Raw genomic sequence first — 23,010 nt, forward strand, 5'->3', positions numbered from 1 at the left:
CTTTGGGCAAGGTGGCTGGTGGAGCCCTGCAACCAATAAGTATCTGTCTCAACAAATCTGCTCTTTACCTTTAAAATGTTTGCTGGTACACAAACTGAGAGACACCACCCAGCCGAATATCTCATCAAATATTACCCAGTCAAACAGCGCTTCTTAGTGTGACTTCATGAGTTTACGTAGGATTTTCAAAAAAAACTTACACCATTGTGAATTAAAACTAGATCCTTTTAATATACATATTTTCACTTCTGTTAATTCAACACTGATTTCTATCATGCACGCACAAACATTTGGTTGAACTTGCTTCCTATTTACCTATTTTCCAACATGTGGCAGCCTTCGGCGAGATGGCTAAGCTGAACTTGTTATTCTTAAAGAGTACAATGTACCTTGTCTTCAGAGTTTTATCAACTTTAATGTTTCCAAGAGCCCTGTGAGGCTGCTCAGCGTGCTGGCTTGTCACTGAAATTTCCTGTTTGGAGGATGGCAAGACAGACCAGGATCTTCCCAAGTCTCCTGGCTGCTTGCAGTCACATCACAGCTTGGTTAGGAAAGCAGCAGAGGCTGAATAATGAGTAGATCTCCTCCAAACACAGCTGGGTGAGAGAGCTTCATTTTTAGACAGTAAAGCGAATCATGAAAACCTCCCTAATGGTGTGGTTTGCTCCAGGGTTCTTTTGATACTTCAGAAGGGAAATATTAATCCTTGTGCACAATACTCTTATTTTCAGCTTTATAGAGTTTTCTTCTCCAGCCATCCTTCTGTAGTGAGGCAATTAATTGTACTTGTGGCAGAACGGAAAGCATGAAGATGTCTTTCATAATCGAAGTGGTGATGGCCTTCTCATTTCCTGCCAAATGGATCAGACCACACTTTTAACCCTACAGAAAGAAACATGAATCAAAACAGGATTCGCTTTTAAATCTCCTACCACTTCCCTCAACTGCAAACAAGCAAAATGACATCAGAATTGAGCTGTGCAATTTCCATGTAGTCTGAGACAGTGTGGCCAAGCTGCCGGCAGCCTGGGGTGCTACGGCTGGGCGGCCATGGCCGCCGTGAGAGACGGAAATGGCTCTGAAATTGCCCCATAATGGGAAGCTGTGTATCTGGCCTAGTCAAAATATAAATAATAATATTAAAAAAAAAAAAAAAAAGAGGTTGCCCGAGATTACAACAGTTTTGGTTAATAAACTGGAAACCTCTCCTTCTCACCCAACTGGGATCATCTGAAAGTAACTAACAGTTCAGCCACAAGGGGAACTTTGGAGCTTCTGTTAATAAAGCAGAATCCCACATCAATTAAAATGGCTCGCAGGTAAACAGCCTTTTTCCCACGAGGGCAGGGTTTACTAGGGCTTGGTAAATCGGTCTGTAGAACGATTCACCCTTGATATTCAATCGCACACTTGTGACATGTTTATGCCCATTTATCAAATGCGCAAGAGGAACGTGCAAACTTGCAAAGCACATTCCGGGGTGAAATACTAAAATGAAGTCTTGGGGTGACTCCTACAAAATGGCAACTTCTGTGCCATGAACAGCACAATCAGCAGCTAGCCTCCGCACTCCAAAGATCTGTGCCACTGCCGGGCAGGCATGCGCACCCCACCCAACGGCACAAACGCGACTATTTTGATTCCTGAGTTCACCTGGTGGCTGCACGTCTTCTTGAACAATACCAGCTCGATTTATGGCTTGCTCCTTCTCTGAAAAACACAACAGAAAAACTGCTCTTTACAAAGGTAGGGGGCGGGTCACGGTGGTAGAAATCTTTCTATTTCTGTGGGACATTGACATGGGACAATTCGGAAGTGATATACACGAGAGGCCAATACTCAAAGCTCTCAGGTTATGGAAGTTAGAGCCTACAGAGCAGACAGATTGGGTATTTTCAATAAGAGCAAAGAAAGTCGTACTTCCAAAGAAAAGCTCCCGACTAACATCTTTTCTCAGTGATCTCAGCATTTTGGAAAGGCAACAAAACAACAGAAAAAGAACAATTTTGAAAGAGCTGGTGGGCGGGATATTATGAGGGGAAGGCTGCTGAATTGAAGGAACAAGTACAATTAAGAAAACGATGTAGTTTCTATGTCTCAAATGTGCTCCGCTGAAGGACTAGACCAGAGCTAAATATGCTATGTTTTTGATAGGAAATAGAGCAGAAAATTAATCTTTGGGTGGGTGGCTTTGGTTTGGATAATTGAAGCTTCCCTAATTGATTGCAGGTGCTGTGCCAATTAGTAAGCGTGTTCCAGCTACAGCAGCTCAGCCCATCTCTTTGGAGATGTCCAACAGGCGAGGGCCAAGAGAAATTGGGCATTTTATGTCTGTGGGCTTCAAGCGTTCTGACACATCTTTCTAAGTGGTTTAGAATAAACCCAAGGTCTGTGAAAACAAAGACTTATTATTTTAAGTATCTTGACAAACAAACGGCAGCTTTTCAGGGGAAAGACTTGGAGCCAAAGGATGTTTACTACTAAATTATAGTAATTAAATGTTGTAATCAGACCTTTGTCTTAATCAGGCTGCCAGTGTTTCTTGAAATCCACATTTAGCTCTTATTTAATATTAGGCCGTCTCCTTTATTCCGGCCCCTGGATTCTCATAAAGTTACAAGAAGCATAAAGGTACAAGAAACAGGGACTTGCCAAATCGAATATTCATTGAACTTGCACTCCAGTGATGTGACAGAAAGTCAATCCTAAGTGACCTGCCTGATAGTTTTATCAATGCTAAATTTAGCTTTGGCAAATAAAACACGAGGCAATAGGGATTATGTGAATCTTGATATCTAATTCTAAGACAGACAGAGGGAAGACACAGCATAATGAGCCCACTATAGATAATGGCCCAATGGTTTCCCTGGGCCTCTCTGAAAAGCAGCAGGTAAGAAAGAACGAAGACCCTCAGGACCAAGCTATGCCAAAAGGCTTCTTCCATCTAGAGTGGATAATGGAGCTCTCCGGTGTCAGATTTTCTAAAATAACTCAAAAGGTGATCTCATTTCCTGAGACATTAAATTCCTGTAGAATTGAGCCCTACCATACTGTCAACATGTAAGTTATCAAAGTACGGATGTGTCTCAAATAAGCTCTTAGAAAACGCCCATGGGGGCGCGCCTGGATGGCTCAGTCAGTTAAGCAGGTGTCTGCCTTCGGCTCAGGTCATGGTCTCCGAGTTCCTAGGATAGAGCCCTGAGTTGGCCTTCCTGCTCAGCAGGGAGTCTGCTTCTCTCTCTCTCCCTCTGCCCCTCCCCCACTCATTTTCTGTCTCTCCCTCTCTCTCTATGTCTTTCAAATAAATAAATAAAATCTTTTTTAAATAAATAAAATCTTTAAAAAAAAAAAAAGAAAGAAAGAAAATGCCAATGGGTGCAAGACTACACTGCCCACTGCCACTGATGGTGCCAGGACAAAAATAGATACGATTTTCCACACCTAAAAGGTCCATTTGGCAGTATTATGGAAGAGGTGAGGTGGTGTTGTTGTTGTTGTTTTTTAAGATTTTATTTATTTATTTTAGAGAGAGAAAGCACGGGCACACAAGTGGGGTGAGAAGCAGAGGGAGAAGGATAAGCAGACTCTGTACTGAGCACGGAGCCCAACACAGGGCTCCATCCCACGACCCTGAGACCGTGACCTGAGCCGAAATCAAGAGTCAGACACATAACCAACTGAGCCATCCAGATGTCCCTGGAAGAGGTGAGTTTTTAAAAAAATAATCAATTGCCAGAAAGCTTTCTAGCCATGGATTTAAGAAAATCAGACAGCCTGGTATATTGAACACATTCTCCAAGAGGCGGGGACTGCGAAGCTGGACACTGGCAGACTGCCAAGCACCAAAGGAAGTTGACTTTTGATAGCAAGGACAGAATGTCTAATTGTATCCTAACCTCTCACAGTGCAATGGAGAACCAAGGGAAGAGAAAGGAATCCCTGTCTTCACACTTTTCTTGCTAATTGCTAATGAGGTTCGAGAGAGGCTAAGGATTTATTTAAAATAGACCGTAATCTCTTCATAATCCTTGTCCTTATGCAACCACCTCATTTTTTTTTTTTTTTTTTGGCTTGGACAGGCAATTTAAACGCTGAACTAGTTCCTATCAAGTGATAACCGGTATTAGCAACCTATCTATATCCCCTGGTTCTTTAATCCATTAATATTTTATAAATACTCTAAAGCCAAAGCAGTCTTATATAAATTCACGATATGACACAAAGGCACTTTAAAATTTGTGAATGCGGACTATGCGAGAAGGAAAACAAACTGGTCCCTCAGGATTTAGCAGTATGTCTTGCTGAAGTTGACAGTAAGTTTCTATTTTGCTATCATTAGAGAAACAGCAAGTGTCTATAAACCTCAAGAAAAGGGCAACGCTGAAGTCAGAGGTTTAAGTATGCGGACAAATCAGGATAAGCTAATTACTACTGACTTTTCAGTAGTGAGCATGTTTCTATCAGAGGTGAAATGATTAAGACGCAAACATGCCATACTGGGCTGGAGCTTAGTGATGCCGGTTAGAAAAGTCCCCATGCCAGTGTCTCAGGAAGCCCGACTCTGCCCCCTGGTGCTAAGGCAGTGGTGTGATTTGTAGTTTTAATTGAGGATCGTTATCTCTAGTCAAAGGGCCAAAGTGTTATTATGAAAACTGGTAATGCATGTGGGCGGGCTGATTCTCTGACTGTAGTGACAGAATCCACCTATTAATTTTTAAGTCTCTGAAAATGAAAACATATCTTCATAGTAAATGTCCATACTGTCAAACAGCTCTACTGTGTGACTTGTGACTTTGACATTCACAACCATGCAGCAGAAGACAGTGTTCCCCGGGGCCCGCTGACAGCTGACTGGCTGCACGTGCTCGGGTGGAGGGCCAGCAGCCAGAAACCAAGCAGCAGGTGCAGAAGGTCAAGGCCCTCAGCACCCTGCCCAGTGAGAAGATGGCCTCAGGACCCCTCCCCCGCCACCTCCTCTTAGCAACAGACAGTTGAAAATAAAAGCAACTCCAAACCTGAAGTAATGGGACAAATGGCAACACGTGAGTGTGGGCTGTATATGAGATAATAGCATTGTGTCAATATTAAATTTCCCAGCCTGGCTAACTGCATTGTGGTTATATAAGAAAATGGCCTTGTTCCTAGGAAATCCATGCTGAAGTGTTTGGGAAGGAGAGCTCACAGCGTCCTGAACTTACTCTCAAATGGTTCAGCAAAACAACAAAAATAATTATCCATCTATGTAATTATGTATGTATATGTGTATGTACGTATAAGTCTGTAATACAGCAAGCACACGGGGGAAAGCAAATGCAGCAAAATGTTCACTGGTAAATCTAGGTGACAAATATATGGGGATTTATTGTACTATTTTTAGGTCTTTTCTGTTGGTTTGGATTTTTTTTTAATAACTGAAATATACAACTGCAAAACAAGTTTTTAGGACGTCCTTATACTTCCTTGTGACTGCTCCAGGATGATTACTTCAAAGTATCTTTTTTTAAACAGCAAATAAAAAAATTAAAAATTACTTTTTCAATGTTCCCATTTCACTGCTGTTGCCTGGACACGTACCCTGTCTGCCTACGAACGGGGTCATCCAGGACTGGATGTGCCCCAGTGCCCAGCTGAATCAGTGGCAAAAGGGACCAAACAGCCACGGTGGCAAGTGCGAACCAGTGGCTCGGGGGGACCAAAGGGCCACTGGAGGCGCTGACTCCTCCCAACACCAGAAACACTTCTGCTTCTTCACCAGAGTCTGGTTGGACCCAGGGAGCTCTGTAAAGCCAGTTAGAAAATAGGACTTTAGTCTGTCCCTGTCCTGCACTGGACTCTCCAGCGAAAGAAATTAAAAAGCATATTCTAGCACCTGGCAGGGGATAGGGAAAAGGCCCTCCCGAGGTCAGAAGTATTCCTCGGTCAAGCAATTTCTTGCAACCCTGTTCCAATCCTGTACAACAGACTTCCAGCCGGGGGCAGAAGGTGCAGCAGTAAGAGAATGTGACCGATTGGGGGAGGACTAGGTCCCCTCATGACAATCCCATGCAGCCTTTCCCTCCGCTAGTAAACACTCTGTGCTGTCTTCAAGGCACGTGAAACAGGGCATCATTAAGTAGCAGACAAGGTCGGGGAGATAGGCTCTAGTGTCCACCCAGGAATTAACGTGCTCAGTGACTCTGGACAAGTCACCTAAGTAAGGGGACTGAAAGAGCATGGGTTTTCTGGCAAAACTCTTAGGATTTGATGCTTCTGCACATCTACTTAAAGTTAAAAATGAACAGGATCACCGAAAATGATCCAATTCTGTCTCATCCCACAGGCTGGTATAAAATACATGTTATTTTTAAAAGGCCATATTCAGGATCATGGTCTAGTTCTAGGCCACAAAGCCAGATTGGGCTCCGAGCTACAGCAGCTGTACTCTCCCCGAAACGTGGGCTCTTCCAACAAACCACACTGTGCCAGCAGGATGAAAGCTAAAAGACATCATCTGGGATTCCCTCCAGGAGCACGACAGAACTGTCCCCATAATTCCGGTATGGGATCGCTGACCACCAATGCCAACGCTGTCTCCTGAGGGCTCATTTCGGGACTCAAGTGTCACATGTAGAACTGACCTTGTCATCCCTGTTAACACCTAGGAAAGTCTGGCTGAGTTAGTGGAAGAGCTGAAGATCACACTGAATGTCAACATGAAATCCAATAAGGCAGTCTTGTCAGAGCAGCCTGCCTGCTTTTAAGGTACGGAAGACCGCCTTGATTTTATTTTATCTAAGCAGACTTCCCCTTCTTTCTTGCTGCCGCTGGGCTTATTCTGGCAGAGACCCTGTAATGGAGCTGTCCCCGCACTCCCCGTGCCCAGGCTGGCCAACAAGACTCAGGCTGGCCCTGCTGAAGGGCCCGCGCTGACCTGACACTCGGACCCGACATGGTAACGTGGGCTCCTCCCAAGCCAGCTCACTGGCCCCACTTCTCAAGGCCTGGATGTCTGGCCTACCTTGCCCTGCGCTTCCAAGAACTGTGGCCTTCTCCTCGGTCTGCCCAGAGTCCTGGGGAATACAAATGTATGAAGGATGGTCGGGAGAGGAAGACCCAGGAGAGGCTAAGAAGGAGTGGCTGAAAGACAGGAGCAAAAGAGCAAAGGCAAGAGGACTGGCAGCAGGGGTGGTCACGGAAGCTCAGGGAAGACAGTGTTACAAGAAGAGAGAGTCTGGCTGGGGGCTGTGCCTCTCACTCACAGATGATTGCACTTGCTGCGTTACAATGAGAACGGAAGTCATCACCCGGAAGTGCCCACAACTTCCCAACACCGAACCTCTATTTAGCTGCATCCTTACCTGCCCCTCCTCCTGAGCCAGTGGAAGAGGTGTCCTGCCTTCGGTCCAAGGCTCTCCTCCATCTGATCTCAAGATGCCCTACCACCTGTCACTCTATGGATTATCTTCATCCTTCCTTGTCCGGACAACTCCTGGCTGTCCCACCCTTCCCTGAAACAAAACTCTCCCTAGACCCTTTGACCTGCTGCAAACATACTCTATCATTCTCTTCTCCATACAAATATCTTTAAGTAGCCATTCAGTGGAGCAGCGACTCTCTGCCCACCACCAAACCACTGAAAGCATTCTTCACTAGATAACTCTGACCTTCACCTTCTTTTTCATGAATTCACTGAATATTTCCGCTTCTTATCTTTCTGACTCCAAGAAGCCCAACCCTGCTGGCCATACCCCTTTTCATCAAGAGTTGTCTTCATGGGACTTGCGACTGCAGCCTCTTCTGGTTTTAACCCCCTTGCTCTGGCCGCTCCTTGTCTCCTTTGATGGCTCCTTTCTTCTGATCGTGTGCTCTTCCAATACCGTGTTCACCAGTGTTCTGTCCCAGGCCAGCTTGTCTCTCGCGGTTTCCCAGTGCTGCCCTGTAGCCCTTAGCTCCGATGGCTCTGCCTCCCACCCCGTGCTGATCCAGCACCTCATCCAGGGCCCCACCTCTAGTTCCAGCTCAGGCCCAGTACCTCAGCTCCAGGCTAGCGTAACCCGCTGCCTGTCCGCGATCTCCACGAGCACATCCAGATACTGAAAACACAACACATCCAAAGCTGAACGAGCTCATCCTCCTCACTCCCAAAACCAGTTTCTTCTTGTGTTTCTTAATGACCAGCACCACCATCTCCTCGGCTGCCGGAGCCTGGAAATTGTCATTCTCCTTCATCTCCTTCCCTCACCCTGTAGAGTTTATTTCTTAAATACAGCTCCCCAATTCAGTACTTCTCCCCAGTCCTATAACCACCACTGGTTCGGGCTACAGTCACCTCTCCCTAGCCTCCTGTGACCACAGCAAGTACAGCCTTCCTCTATCCGGAAATCTTGCTGACCCCGAGTGAGAGGGAATCCGATCACCTCACTCTTCGGATTAAAATACTTCCATGAGCCTCCACTGGCTAGACACTGGGGACAGCAGAGGGCTGTGGAAGTGTTTTAATCAAGCAAGCAAGATGATCAAATACAAAAAACAAATGGCACGACAACAGCCACAGAGAAAACTGGAGTTCTAGACATTTTCTGACAAACAAGAATGAATTTTGCCAGTGACAACCGCTCATGAAAGAAATATTATCAGATGCACCTCAGAATGAGGAAAACGGACAGTAGAAAGGAGTGAGATGTAGGCTCGGTGAGTAAAGAATGTGAGCAAAGAGAAACAATCAGTGACTGCACAAAACCCTGCCAGTACTAGGTGACTGGGAAGGAATAAATGCACAGAGGGGCGTGTGGTACAAGGACCAGGGCATTCTCCTCAGGTCTTTGTATATTTCCTAGGAGGATAAAGATATTGACGAACTTTAAACAGTAATCCTGAAAGAATAAAAATAGAATGTAAAACTTTCAAAAGAATAGAGGAGAAAAAGAACTTGAAGTAGCAGAAATGGAGGAAAAAAAGGAGTTACAGAAATAGAAGAATAAACAGAAAACACAAAGATGCAAATAAATATAAATATATCAGTAAACATAAATGAAAATGAGCTCAATCCAACAGTTAAAAGAAATTATCAGATTGGATTACAAAATCTAGTTTAGGCTGGTTATGAGATTTAAAGACAGATGCCAAAGAGCACCTGGGTGACTCAGTCGGTTAAGCATCTGACTCTTGATTTTGACTCAGGTCATGATCTCAGGGTTGTGAGATCGAGCCCTGAGTTGGGCCCCCACTCTGCGGGGAGTGTACTTGTCTCCCTCTCCTTCTGTCCCTCTCCCCAGTCTCTCTCTCTCTTTTTTTTTTTAACGATTTTACTTATTTATTTGACAGAGAGAGACAGCCAGCGAGAGAGGGAACACAAGCAGGGGGAGTGGGAGAGGAAGAAGCAAGCTCCCGGCAGAGAAGTCCGATGCGGGGCTCGATCCCAGAACGCCGGGATCACGCCCTGAGCCGAAGGCAGACGCTTAACGACTGTGCCACCCAGGCGCCCCCTCTCTCTCTCAAATAAAGAAATCTTTAAACAAGAATATTCTCTATTGTGTGCACCTAATAATATGGCCTAAAGATACCTAAGTAACAGAATTAAGAAGTTTGGTATGGAATCGACATACACAGAACTCTGTACCCAGCGATGACATATACTCACTTCAAGCGCAGAAGGAACATTTCAAAACGGACCTGTACTAAGCCACAAAGCAAATCTTGACCAATCATCAAAATCATATAGCCTTCATTCTTTAACCACAAATGCAAGTAAGGTAGAAATCAGCAACAAAAGGGCAATCAGAAAGACCACTGCGGCCACCGGGTAGAGAATGAGTTTGTAGTTGGGGCCTGGTAGAAGCAGGGAGACCGGCTTGGAGTCCAAGGAGAAGGTGAGGGAAGTGGGCTGGATGACGGTGGGGACAGTGAGATGGACAGAATGCTCTTACCATCTTGTCCGGTTATGTACACCCGGCACCTAACAGTACCAGGTACGCAGCCATTGCTAAAATCCGGGTTATAAAAAAATGCAAAAGAAGCTAAGTAAATACTAGTTCAAGTGCTGAAACGAACTGCAGCTCTATCCTCCCAATAGACAGGCCAGGTTTTCATGGCCCGGTCACCAATACCTCACCTGCCGGGGCCCCAGTATACTTCCAGGTCAGCCAGCCCTGCTTAAATCTCCTTGTCTCACACCCCTGTCCTATGGCTCCTTATTTTTTAAACATTTTTATGGAATGCCTAATATAAAACTGTACTAGGTGTTTCCACACACCTGTTATCTCATTTAATACACCCCAAAACCTATAAATTGAGTCCTGCAAATTCCACTGCTATCGATGAAGAAATAGGCTGGGCTCAAGGAGGTTAAGTAACTCACCTTAAGATCCTTATCTAGGAGGGATTTAGACCCTCACCTGCCCTGCTCCCCCTTCTCACCCCCTCAGAGACAGTACGGTGCTGTGGTGTAGTGACTGAACATACTGGTTCAAATCCTAGATCTGACTTATCGGCTGTGGGTCCTTGTATACGTCACTTAACTGTTCCAGACCTCAGTCTGTCCACATATAAAATGGGGGTGATGATCACACAGCAGCTACAACAAATGGTTATGAAAACGACATGGGTTAATATATATGAAGCGCTTGGGATGCATGGCACAAGCCCACACCTTTGTCATCTGATCTGGACGAGCATGTCTCCACCGCGGCATCATGCACGTCCTGGGTCGGGTAATTCTTTGCCACGGGGGCTGTCCTGTGCACTGCAGCACTTTAGCAGCATCCCTGGCCTCTAGCCACTAGATGCCAGTGGCACCCTCACACCACCCCACTCCACCCCCAGTTGTGACAGGCAAAAATGTCTCCAAGATAGAACCAAATGTCCCCTGGGGGACAAAAGCATCCCCAGCAGTGAGCCACTGTTTTAGTCTTCATAGTGGACACTTTTCCAGTGGGATCCAAAGCAGAGCCCCTTGTCCTAAGTTCTATTCTAGATGCCCTAAGAAGACAGCCTGGGACACGGATCCGGTCAGGATGATGGAACGAGATTACGCAGGGATTCGCACCACCCTCTGTTTACCCCTACGCGTGGCGCATGGACCTAGGCTAGAAGGCAGAATGCACAGAGGCCATTTCAATCCTGGATGATGAAAGAAGCTACCAGGAAACGTGAGTGTGTACTTAAAACGCTCTGCCTCCAGAAACCAAATGTTGTAGCATTTGTAACGGGCAGAGCATTTACACAGAGCTTTCGCCTTCAAATCGCCAAGCTTTCAGCCTCTGCTAATATTCTCCAGGGGGCAGGATTGGCCCTCTTCCATCTTCAAGATGATTCAGGTTTCCTGGAGAACAAAATGAGCCTCTAATGCCTAATATTTTCTCTCTGACAGATGGTTTCGGATGTATCAAAGTGCTAATCCTTGCTGAGGTATAGGTCTCAAGGAAGGAGAGTTTGGCTTTTAGAATGATAGAACTTGAATGATTAAGGAGGAAAATTACTCCCAGGATATTCACCATTGTCATGTGAGCAAACCGCTTAAAATGAAGGAAGACAGCAGAATCTGAAAAAAGATCTGAGGAAAAACTCAAAAACCCAGGTTAACAGTTTAGGTTTGAAACATTTCCGCTCAAAGCTGTCTCTGGGAGTGGAAATGAAGTGCAATAAAAACACCTTCAGGCTCAGGATGATTAGGGCTCCATCTGCCTCCCTCCAATATCACCATTCCCAGCTTCCGTGTGTGGGAGACGCCCTGCACACACAGGCCAGGGTTGGAGTATTTGCCTTTTAACTAGCTGTGTGACCTCGGGCCTGTTATACAACCTCTCTGGGCCTGTTTTCCCGCCTGTGAAACGGGCATTAATACCTACCCCAAAGCAAGGTTGTGCACATTACAAGATACGATGCATATCTAACCAGACACAGTAAGCGTTCCGCGAATGCCACCTGTGAGCACGAACTAGTATTTAGTGTCAACCTACTATGTGTCGGCTGCCTTCGTTACCACCTGTCTCAATGGAGGCTAAACGGTCTTATTTTACCGATTACAAATAGCTATTTATAGATGAGGATGCTGAAAGTATGAAAGATTCACACTTGTCCACGGTCACAAAGCCGCACACAGCCGGATTCGAACCCGGGCCCGCCTGACTCCCGAGCCAAGCTCTTTCCAGGGCCCCACAGCAGGTGCGGGGCGGAAGAGAGGGGGGTGTTATTGAGACCAGGCCACCGCGCGGGGTCACAGGTCACTCACGGTACTCCTCCAGCCGCATTAGGGGCCGGAAGTAGATAGGGTAGAAGGCGGCGCCGATCAGGGAGATGAAGCTGCCAAAGATGAGCACGGTGCGCAGGTTCCGGGACATGGCGCCGGGCAGGGGGCCTGCCCAGACCGGCTGAGAGCCCCGCACGCTGGGAGTCCCGGTTCGCGCCGCCGGCCCGTGACCCCGCTCGGAAGAGGCGGAGCGGCTTTAGCTTCCGGGCCTTGGAGGCGGGGCGGGGCGAGATAGGGTGGGGGCGGAGTCGGGGCGGGGCTATGGGTGGGTGGAGCCGGGTGGGGGCGGGGCCTCGGTGTCGCTCTCAGCTCACCACCCCCCCGCCCCCGAGCTCCCTGGCAATCTGTTGCTCCTGCCCCGCGCCAGCGGCGTGGTGAGTGGGGTTCTAGCTTCGCTGGGTCCTGCGGGCCCTGTTCTGGCCCCTGCCCTGCGCGCAGCCCCCTCGGTGCCGCATTCTCCTGACCTCTTTGATCAGCCCCTCCTTTATCAGCCAAGCTTTCTCATTCTACCCACCCCTTATTTGATTTTAGTGACTTTCTACCGCGAGCTGTGTGCTCTGTGGCTCGCTGATTTAATCTTCCTACCAGTTGGCCCATTTCACAGGTCAGGAAACCCCGGCTTGGCCGCAGGGCTTTGGACTAGTCACTGGGCCCGCTTGAAGGCTGTTGGAACGGATGCGAGACAAAGGGGCAACTCGCCTGCCCCAGGATGGGCTGCAGGGGGCTTCCAACCCCAGCCATGGGGACTTCTGGACCAAGTCTAGAGAGGGGGGCGGAGCGCTGTTTCAACGTCCAAGCTACAAGTGGATTTGTTCTGACTACGTTTTTCTATCCCCCCTCTCTCTGTTCCCTTTGCTGAATGTCTGGGTTAGAATGAGGATGGAGAATAAATAGGGTCCGTGCAAGGCAGAGAGCCAGCGGCCAGTCCCATTGATGGGACCCTGGGGCTTTGCCCTACGGCCTGTGGTGGGGACCACTGAGAATAGACATCCTCTTCCTCTTCCTATGATTCCCATCCTCCATCCTTCCGAGTGGGCTCTGGGGGCATATGAGCTACCCAGAAGTATTGAGCAGCTGAGATTAAGGTTCCTTGGGCCTTCACTCAATCCTTTATAAATAAGGATGCTACCAGCAGCTGGGGGCTGGGGAGCAAGAGGATATTTATCCTGACCCCGGCAGTATTATTTAGTCTGCAAAAGATCTACGATCTTTCAGAAACAGTGTGGAAAGCACAGGTTTCCTCTCTCTCTGTAGTTTTGTAGTTGAGTCAAGCTACTATCTACCTCTGTGCTTCCAGAAGCATATAAATCAGGTGTTCGATCTGTCGGCAGATTTATGGACTATCTGCCATGCTCCAAACATCAGGCAAAGTGTGACAAGGGACACCAAGATGAATAAGTCGTGACCCTTGCTCTCCAGGAACCTGCCACATGGATGAAGAGACAGGACATCTACATAAAAAGATAACTAATGAACCCAGTGCAGCTTGTTGCCAATGAGTGATAGGGTCTTGCAGGCTGCAGAAGTTCAGTGGAGGAAGACAAATGGCTATTGGGTGAGGCAGCGGCTCCTTGAGGCTTGCAGGAGCTTGTTAGGGTGAGAACCGAGGACTTCCCAGCAGAGAGGGGAGCTGGGAGGCATGCTCTCTGTCACGTGATATAAAACCCCAAGTGTAGTGCACAGTTGTCATTTATTAACTCATCCTCCATTTATCTTTCTGTTAACAGCACCGGAATATCTTTTGGCAAACCACTCCTCTCCCATTCTCAATCCATGAGGTAAACCGGGCTTCTCCTCTGCCATCCCCCACCCCAATGATCTTTTTTCCCGGTTCTGAAAGTTAAGCATATAACCAAGCCTGACCAAGCTCCCACACCACAGGGATTGATTGGGACAGGGTCCAGGTCTGATCATCCAGGGTCACTGCATCCTCCCGGCTACATGACCCACGTTGAGCCAGTCATAGTCTCTCTCAGCTGCTGGAAATCTGGAGTTGAACTTGAGGGGATTAGACACTGGAGTCACTGGGCACCACCATTTAGACACTGAGAATGAGGACAGGACAGCAGAAGGAAAGCTAAGAAGTAGAGAGAAATCAATTGCTGACATTGCGTTTGAGCTCCTGGAGCCAACTGTACCTGAAAAGGATTGGCCCTTGCACTTCCCGATAACATGAGCCAATGAAGTTCCCTCTTCCCTGAAGCCAGTTTGAGCTGTTTTTTTTCTGTTCGTTTTTTGATTTTTGTTTTTTTTACAACAAGAGTTCCAGATAAGTCACCATGAGTGTGATTTCATTTGCTTCACAATTCCATGAGCAGCAAGTCAAGGATTATCCTACCTTAGAGACCAGGTCACTGAGATCCAGAGACCTTTCTTAGGGTCACACACCATTAGCTGAACCAGGACCAGGCTTAGTTTTCATGATTCCGGATCTGACAGGCTCCTCCCTGAGACCTGGCTGTCTCCAAGAGCAAGCTCGCCAGGATGGCCGGATGACCCCTACCCACAGAGCCCCTGCAAGCCAGGATGTCCTGATGAGGTACCAGCCGTGCCTCCAAGTCAGGGAAGGACTAATGTGGGACAAACGAGCCACCACCACTCCCCCAAGTGGCAAGTAACCTGGTGGTTTCCCTGTCCCCTCTAGTTAATCTAACAGGTTTAGTCTGACCAGCGGCCAGGCCACAATGTATACAGATACAATAATCACCTCATTCGCATCATAACACCAAAAAATTAGTTACTTATCACTTGCTTGCCACCGAGTCCTACCAAATATAGGTTCATCTCTTTGATCCCAATGTTCTCCCCATTTGTGAGGATCCCACTGACTCACAGATTCAATCAGCAAACACTGTGTACCGACCCCAGCAAAGCACTGCACTAGCTGACTGGGAACACAGAAAGGAAGCATCAGCATTTGTGTATCTGACAAAGGTTTACTGAGCCAAGGCCCGTGTGCCAAGCACATTTCAAATGCTGGTGAATGCAGCCAGCAGCGAATTAACAAGAGTCTGTTGTCCTCATGGCATCTCTAGTGCAATAGAGGGAGAAGATGCGGCAGTGGGTAGTAATTGCTTTTTGGTCCCCCAGCCTTCCCTAATAATAGCTCCTGATTCTCCATTTGCATAGGGAGGAGCTGGGGCCATAACAAGAATGACCAGCTCAATAGCGACTCAATGGCAGAGCCAGGATTCGCATCCAGTCTGGCTGACTCCAGAGGCCTGCAATTATCCCCAGTCTACTCTGCCTTGCAAAGTCGGTGAGTCCATATTGTCTGAGTGTGGGTCCAATTCCAACCTGGCCCAATTGTTCCTTTTCTCCGAGAAAGAAGAATTGTGAGCATGGGGACACGGGGACAGATAGACAACACCGTGCGGTGGATTTTTTCCATTGCTAATGTCCCAACGAGATGTTTGCTTTTCTTCCACTTGCTTGTAATCCTAGAGATACTCTCATTCCCCCTTGCAGTCGGATTCTCGGAGATCCGTTATATTCTGCAGGCCACCCAGATACTTCCAGTAAACTCCCTTTGGATTTTACCTCATCAGAGCCTGTTTCAGTTGCATACCCACAGAAGACCTAATAGATGCAGAAAGTCCCGCAATTATCTCCGACACACGGCATAGACAAAGGGCCTGGGGCTTCAGAGCTGTGCTAATGTTTGCAAAAGCCAAAGGAAATTGGGATCTGGGGGAAGGTCTTTGTGCAAAGGGGGAGAGGACTCAAGGGATAGAAGGAGACAGGATGCAAGTCAAATATGTCAGGAGGGCTAGGGTGCATGTTTTTATCTCAATCACTGAGAAAAAAAATTGGTTTGGGCTCCTGTCTGGCTCTTTCTCCTTCTTCCCTTGGATGTGAAGATTGAATGCTTGCAGGGAGCAGACCACCAGTGGTGTCTCACATGGGGTTCAGACAGACATCAAAGTTAATCCGCTCTCTGATCTAAGCAAAATGGTGATGAGGGTTTCCTGGGACAGCAGCTCCACTAATTGTGGCACTGCAGCCCAGCTGATGTATTTTTAGAATGTTGTGGATTTTCATAAAGTGTCATTGCTTTCTGCAGGAAAACAGGCAGAATAGAAGCTTGGGGTTTGGAATAGAGTGGGATCTAATGCAGAGTTCTCTGGACCTGAACTTGTAAGAATAAGAAAATAAATATAGGAAACACTTCCCTGTTTTTATCAGGCACTGTGACTTTCTGAGTGTCTACTCATCTGTATAAATATTTCCGATTTCGTTCAAGCTTTTCTTCTTTGATCTGTTCTTTACATCCAAAAGAATTCCCTGAATATCTGTCTTGGCTTACCTCTTGCCACACCATGCACCCTATAGTTGTAACTAATATCTTTATGACTTTGTAGGGGCCAAGGGCAGGCAGCCCCAAGGTGGACCACTGTGGCATGAACATTATTTTGAGTTAAAAGCAATCAGGGGCACCTGGCTGCCTCAGTCTGTGATGCATGTGACTCTTGATCTCAGGGTTAGGGGTTCAAGCCCCACCTTGGGAGATTGCTTAAAAATTAAATCTCAAAAAAAAATTTTTTTTAAAAACAATCCAAACTTAGCAGATTCAGGAAAAGTTTTTTGTTTTTTCGTTTTTGGTTTTTATTACCTCCCCCTCAACTGCCTGCCTGTACCAGGAAGAACACTATTAATAAAGATTCCTCTTTACCTAAGAAACTGATTTGCCTCACAGGGCACGTTTGTTTTCCAAAGATCTCCTTTCACCTTCCTGCTAATGCTCCTTCTCCCCTGCCCCTCTCCTTAGCTCATGTGTCACTGTCTTTGGGATTTCCCCATGTGGGTTCCCTATAACTACCCTATTAAATTTGGTTTTCTCTTGCTAATCTGTCTCATGTCAATTTGATTCTTCATCTTCAAAGGACCTTGAAAGGCAGAGTAAATTCTTCCTCCCCAACAGCTTCGGGAGCTTCCTGTCTAGACCAGCCTTTCTGTTGAACTCCAGCCTCCCACGCCTAGGGAAAATCCTCAGGTTCAAGACCCACTTGCTTCTGCCCTCTTCCTTTGATTCTCACTGCGGCTGGTTTGGTTAGAGGCATTATCAGCCATGGCCATGGCTTCCTAATTTGTCTTGCAGGTGCCCTCCCCTTCCATCACTAAACTGTCTCATTCATGGAGTATCCAAAGATTCATGGAGGACCCAAAGTACTTCTGGAAACAAAGATCTGATTCATCACTGCTCTTCTCAGAAGACTTCAGTTTCTCCCTAAAATATGAATTATTCAGCCTGGAACTCAGGGGTTTTTTTAATTATTTTTTTAAAATTTAAATTCAATTAATTAACAGTGTATTATTAGTTTCAGAGGTAGAGTTCAGAGATTCAACAGTTGCATACAACACCCAGTGCTCATTACATCCCACGCGCTCCTAAGTGTCCATCACCTAATTACCCCCATCCCCCAACCCCCCTCCCCTCCCTCAACCCTCAGTTTGTTTCCTATACTTAAGAGTCTCTTATGGTTTGTCTCCCTTTCTGATTTCATCTTGTTTTAGTTTTCCCTCCCTTCCCCTATGCTCTTCTGTTTTGTTTCTTAAATTCTACATGTGAGTGAAATCACTTCGTATTTGTCTTTCCCTGATTGATTTATTTCTCTTAGCATAATACCCTCTAGTTCCATCCATGTCGTTGCAAATGGCAAGATTTCATTTTTTTGATGGCTAAGTAATATTTGATTGTATATGTATACCACATCTTCTTTATCCATTCATCTGTCGATGGACATCTGGGCTCTTTCCATATTTTGGGAATCGTGGACATTGCTGCTATAAACATTGGGGTGCCGGTGCCCCTTCCGATCACTACATTTGTATCTTTGGGGTAAATCCCTAGTAGTGCAGTTGCTGGGTCAGAGGGTAGCTCTATTTTCAACTTTTTGAAGAACCTCTATGCTGTTTTCCAGAGTGGCTGCGCCAGCTTGCATTCCCACCAGCAGTGTGAGAGGGTTCCCCTTTCTCCACATCCTCGCCAATATCTGTCATTTCCTGACTTGTTAATTTTAGCCATTCTGACTAGTGTGAGGTGGTATCTCATTGTGGTTTTGATTTGTATTTCCGATGCCAACTGATGTTGAACATTTTTTCATGTGTCTGTTGGCCATTTGGATGTCTTCTTTGGAGAAATGTCTGTTCATGTCTTCTGCCCATTTCTTGATTGGATTATTTGTTCTTTGGGTTGAGTCCAGGAAGTTCTTTATAGATTTTGTATACTAGCCCTTTAGCTGATAAGACATTTGCAAATGTCTTCTCCCATTCTCTTGGTTGTCTTTTGTTTTTGTTGACTGTCTCTTTTGCTGTGCAAAAGTTTGTTATCTTGGTGAAGCCCCAATAGTTCATTTTTGCCTTTGTTTCCCTTGCCTTTGGAGACGTGTCTAGCAAGAAGTTGCTGCGGCTGAGGTCAAAGAGGTTGCTACCTGTGTTCTCCTCTAGGATTTTGATGGATTCCTGCCTCACATTTAGGTCTTTCATCCATTTTGAGTCTATTCTTGTGTATGGTGTAAGGAGATGGTCCAGTTTCATTCTTCTGCATGTGGTTGTCCAATTTTCCCAACACCATTTGTTGAAGAGGCTGTCTTTTTTCCATTGCATATTCTCTCCTGCTTTGTCAAAGATTAGTTGACCATAGAATTGAGGGTCCATTTCTGGGTTCTCTATTCTGTTCCATTGATCTATGTGTCTGTTTTTGTCCCAGTACCATATTGTCTTGATAATTACAGCTTTGTAATAGAGCTTGAAGATCGGAATTGTGATGTCACCAGCTTTGGTTTTCTTTTCAACATTCCTTTTGTTATTTCGGGTCTTTTCTCGTTCCATACAAATTTTAGGATTATTTGCTCCAGCTCTGTGAAAAAAGTTGATGGTATTTTGTTAAGGATTGCACTGAATGTATAGATTGCTCTGTGTAGCATAGACATTTTAACAATATTTGTCCTTTCAATCCAAGAGCATGGAATGTTTTTCCATTTCTTTGTGTCTTCCTCTATTTCTTTCATGAGTGTTCTGTAGTTTTCAGAGTACAGATCCTTTGCCTCTTTGGTTAGGTTTATTCCTAGGTATTTATGGGTTTTTGGTGCAATTGTAAATGGGATCAATTCCTTAATTTCTCTTTCTTCTGTCTCATTGCTAGTGTATAGAAATGCAACTGATTTCTGTGCATTGGTTTTATATCCTGCCACTTTGCTAAGTTCCTGTATGAGTTCTAGCAATTTTGGGGTGGAGTCTTTGGGTTTTCCACATACAGTATCATGTCATCTGCAAAGAGTTAGGGTTTGACTTCTTCTTTGCTGATTTGAATGCCTTTTATTTCTTTTTCTTGTCTGTTTCCTGAAGCTAGGACTTCTAGTACTATGTTGAACAACAGTGGTGAGAGTGGACGTCCCTGTCGTGTTCCTGACCTTAGGGGAAAAGCTCTCAGTGTTTTCCCGTTGAGAATTATATTCTTTGTGGGATTTTCATATATGGCTTTTATGATATTGAGGTATACTCCCTCTATCCCTACACTGTGGAGAGTTTTAATCAAGAAAGGATGCTGTACTTTGTCAAATGCTTTTTCTGCATCTGTTGGGAGGATCATATGGTTCTTGTCCTTTCTTTTATTGATGTAGTGTATCACGTTGATTGGTTTGTGGATGTTGAACCAACCGTGCAGCCCAGGAATAAATCTCAGTTGGTCATGGTGGATAATCTTTTCCATGTACTGTTGGATCCTATTGGCTAATGTCTTGGTGAGAATTTTTTCATCCATGTTCCTCAGGGATATTGGTCTGTAATTCTCCTTTTTGGTGGTCTCTTTGTCTGGCTTTGGGATCAAGGTAATGCTGACCTCGTAGGAAGAGTTTGTGGACCTCAGGTTTTGATCAACAGGCCACTGCTGCTTCCTGTGTCCTCAGCTGAGTGAAATAATCTATGTCTATGTTGTTGTGCTCTGTGCCTATGGCTGATCAAATCAGCATGGACATGTGACCTAGAACACAGTCAAAGGTCCAAAATCTCTGCCTAAGTGGGGAATGGGCTGACCCAATGAGATTCTCTGCCTCTAGAATTTCAGCTGTAAAGTCAGGGAGAGTCAGGAGGTTGGCAGAGGGAGCAGAAGTTGGACAGATGCACAGGGAGAGGCAATAGCAGCATGAGGGGAGCTGTGAGTAAGTCATGGTGATGAATCAGCAGAAGCTGTGAGAGCGAAGTTTGGTGAGTAGATGCTATTCCCAGGCAATGAGAGAATTGCCTGGCAATAGCAGGAAGCAGAGAACAATGGAAGAGAATTAAAATGAAGATCCACACATCCCTGCTGCTGAGAAGTAACAAGTTACTGCAAACCCTAAGGCTGCCTGGGATCCATTTATTCATTCATTGTTTTCTACCATTTTCTGTTGAGCATCCAGCATATGCCAGACCTCATTCTAAGCACTAGACAAAGTCCTTGCCTTCATGGATAAAAAAGTAAAACAATCTTACAGATACAGAGAACACATTGGTGGTTGCCAGAGGTGGGTGGCTGGGGGTGGGCAAAACAGGTGAAGAAGGTCAAAAGGTACAAACTTCCAGTTATAAAATAAATAAGCCATGAAGATGTAATGTACAGCATGGCAACTATAGTTCCGAATACTGTATTGCATATTTGAAAGTTGCTAAGAGAGTAAATCTTAAAATTTCTCATCACAAGAAAAGAAAATTGTCACTATGTATGGTGATGGATGTTAACTAGACTTATTGTGGTGGTGATCATTTCATAATATATACAACTATTGAATCATTATGTTGTAAACCTGAAAAAAATATAATGTTGCATGTCCACTGTACCTCAATAAAAATAGATTAAAAATAGATGGGACAGTTTGACATTTCTTACAAAATTAAATATACTCTTACCATACAATCCAGCAATCATACTCCTTGGTATTTACCCAAAAAAAGCTGAAGACTTGTGTCCACTCAAAAACCTGCACACGAATGTTGATAGCAGCTTTGTTCACAACTGTCAAAACCTGGAAGCAATCAAGTTGTCTTTTGGTAGGTGAATGGATAAATGACCTGTGCTACTTCCAGACAGTGGGATCTTATCCAGGGCCCCAAAGAATGAGCTATCAAGGCATGAAAAGACATATTGAAGAAACTGAAGTGCATATTACTAAGTGAAAGGAGCCCATCTGAGATGACTACATACTATGTGACTCCAACTATATGACATTCTGGAAAAGGCAAAACTATGGAGACAATAAAAAGATCAGTCAGTGCCAAGAGTTAAGAAAGAGGGAAGGATGAGTAGAGCACAGAGGAGGTTTAGGGCAGTGAAAATACTCTGTATGATCCCATAATGATGAATACATGTCATTATACATTTGTCCCAACTCATGGAATGTACCACACCAAGAGTGAACCTTAATGTAAACCACGGACTTTGGAGATAATGACTTGCCAATGGGGGGGGGGTCATAGAATGTAACAAATGTACCACTCTGGTGGAGGATGTTGGTGAGGAGGGAGGCTGTGCATGTGTGGGGGCAGGAGGTATGTGAGAACTCTTTGTACTTCCTGCTCAGTTTTGCTGGGAACCTAAAACTACCCTAGAATACAAAAGCCATTAAAGAAATTCATGTTTTGACAAAAAACTGAAGGAGAGATTACTCCATATTAAAAGAAAGTAAAGAAGTATCCCATAAGTAAGTAAGTAAATAAATAAAGTAAATGAATGAATGAAGTCATGGAGTAATGAGTTCTAGGAAGAAAAGTAGAGCTGGTAAGGGGACTATGTGTAGGGGCAACTATTTTTACTTAGGTGTCAAAGAAGGCCTCTTTGAGAAGGTGACAGAAACCTGAATAAAGAGAAGGGGGAACCATGTGAATATTTAAGAAAAGATGAACAATCCAGGTGGAGGGTGAAGAGACTATGAGTGTGAAAGGGCTGAGCCCACAGTGGGTTTACTCTTCAAAGAACAACAACAAAGAGATTGATGTGGCTGGAGGGAAGTAAGAAAAGGAGACAGGAAAGGAAAACTAAGTCATCAAGGTAGCCAGGCAAGAGAAGCATGCCATGGGCCTCACGGGCCATGAAGGGCTTAAAATGTTACTGTGTGTTGCCTTAAAGGGGCACGTGCTCCCCAATGTTTATAGCAGCAATGTCCAGAGCTGCCAACATATGGAAAGAGTCCAGATCTCCATCTACAGATGAATGGGTAAAAAAGATGTGGGACACATATACAAAGGAATATTACTCAGCCGTCAAAAAGAATGAGATCTTGCCATTTGCAATGATATGGATGGAACTAGAGGACATTGTGCTAAGCAAAATAAGTTAGAGAAAGACAATTATCATATCATTTCACTCACATGTGGAATTTAAGAAACAAAAGAGATGAACATAGAGGAATGGAAGGAAAACTAAAATAAGAAGAAAACAGAGAAGGAGGCAAACCATAAGGAACTCTTCACTATAGGAAACAAACTGAGCGTTCCTGGAAGGAAGATGGGTGGGAGATGGGGTAACTGGGTGATGGGCATTAAGGAGGGCACTTGATGTGGTGAGCACTGGGTGTTGTATGCAACTGATGAATCACTGAATTTTACCCCTGAAACCAATAATACAGTATATGTTAATTAAAAAATGTTACTGTGCGTGTGATGGAGAGCAACTGGGGGATCCCTACCAATCTTCCAATTCCAGTGCGTTCTGGCAAGTCCAGAGGCTCTATGGTTTCCATTCTTCTACAAATTCCTGTCTCCCTTAACTTATCCATAGAGCCCCATTTTCCCCATAAAACCCTTTAATC

The 23,010-nt window shown here is 45.3% G+C and overlaps 1 protein-coding gene and 1 long non-coding RNA gene across 2 annotated transcripts; both read right to left on the reverse strand.

Annotated features, from left to right (window-relative positions):
• Window positions 1-207: 207 nt before the first annotated feature.
• LOC117804454 lies at window positions 208-9,344 on the reverse strand. The gene is made up of 3 exons (XR_004628922.1): window positions 7,728-9,344; window positions 1,654-1,710; window positions 208-882 (listed from the first exon to the last, which is right to left on the reverse strand). It is a non-coding gene; the product is annotated as an uncharacterized LOC117804454 (long non-coding RNA).
• A 2,856-nt stretch (window positions 9,345-12,200) lies between these two features.
• On the reverse strand, window positions 12,201-12,428 carry SMIM20 (small integral membrane protein 20). The gene has a single exon (XM_019805205.2). The coding sequence runs from the start codon at window positions 12,315-12,317 to the stop codon at window positions 12,201-12,203; it is 117 nt and encodes a 38-aa protein (XP_019660764.1). The 5' UTR covers window positions 12,318-12,428.
• Between the last annotated feature and the right edge of the window lie 10,582 nt (window positions 12,429-23,010).

This window comes from Ailuropoda melanoleuca, chromosome 11, assembly GCF_002007445.2.
Source record: "Ailuropoda melanoleuca isolate Jingjing chromosome 11, ASM200744v2, whole genome shotgun sequence".
Taxonomy (NCBI): domain Eukaryota; kingdom Metazoa; phylum Chordata; class Mammalia; order Carnivora; family Ursidae; genus Ailuropoda; species Ailuropoda melanoleuca.

Bases quoted from the DNA above. Each gene is read 5' to 3' on its own strand.
- SMIM20 (XM_019805205.2), bottom strand. From the start codon at position 12,317: ATGTCCCGGAACCTGCGCACCGTGCTCATCTTTGGCAGCTTCATCTCC.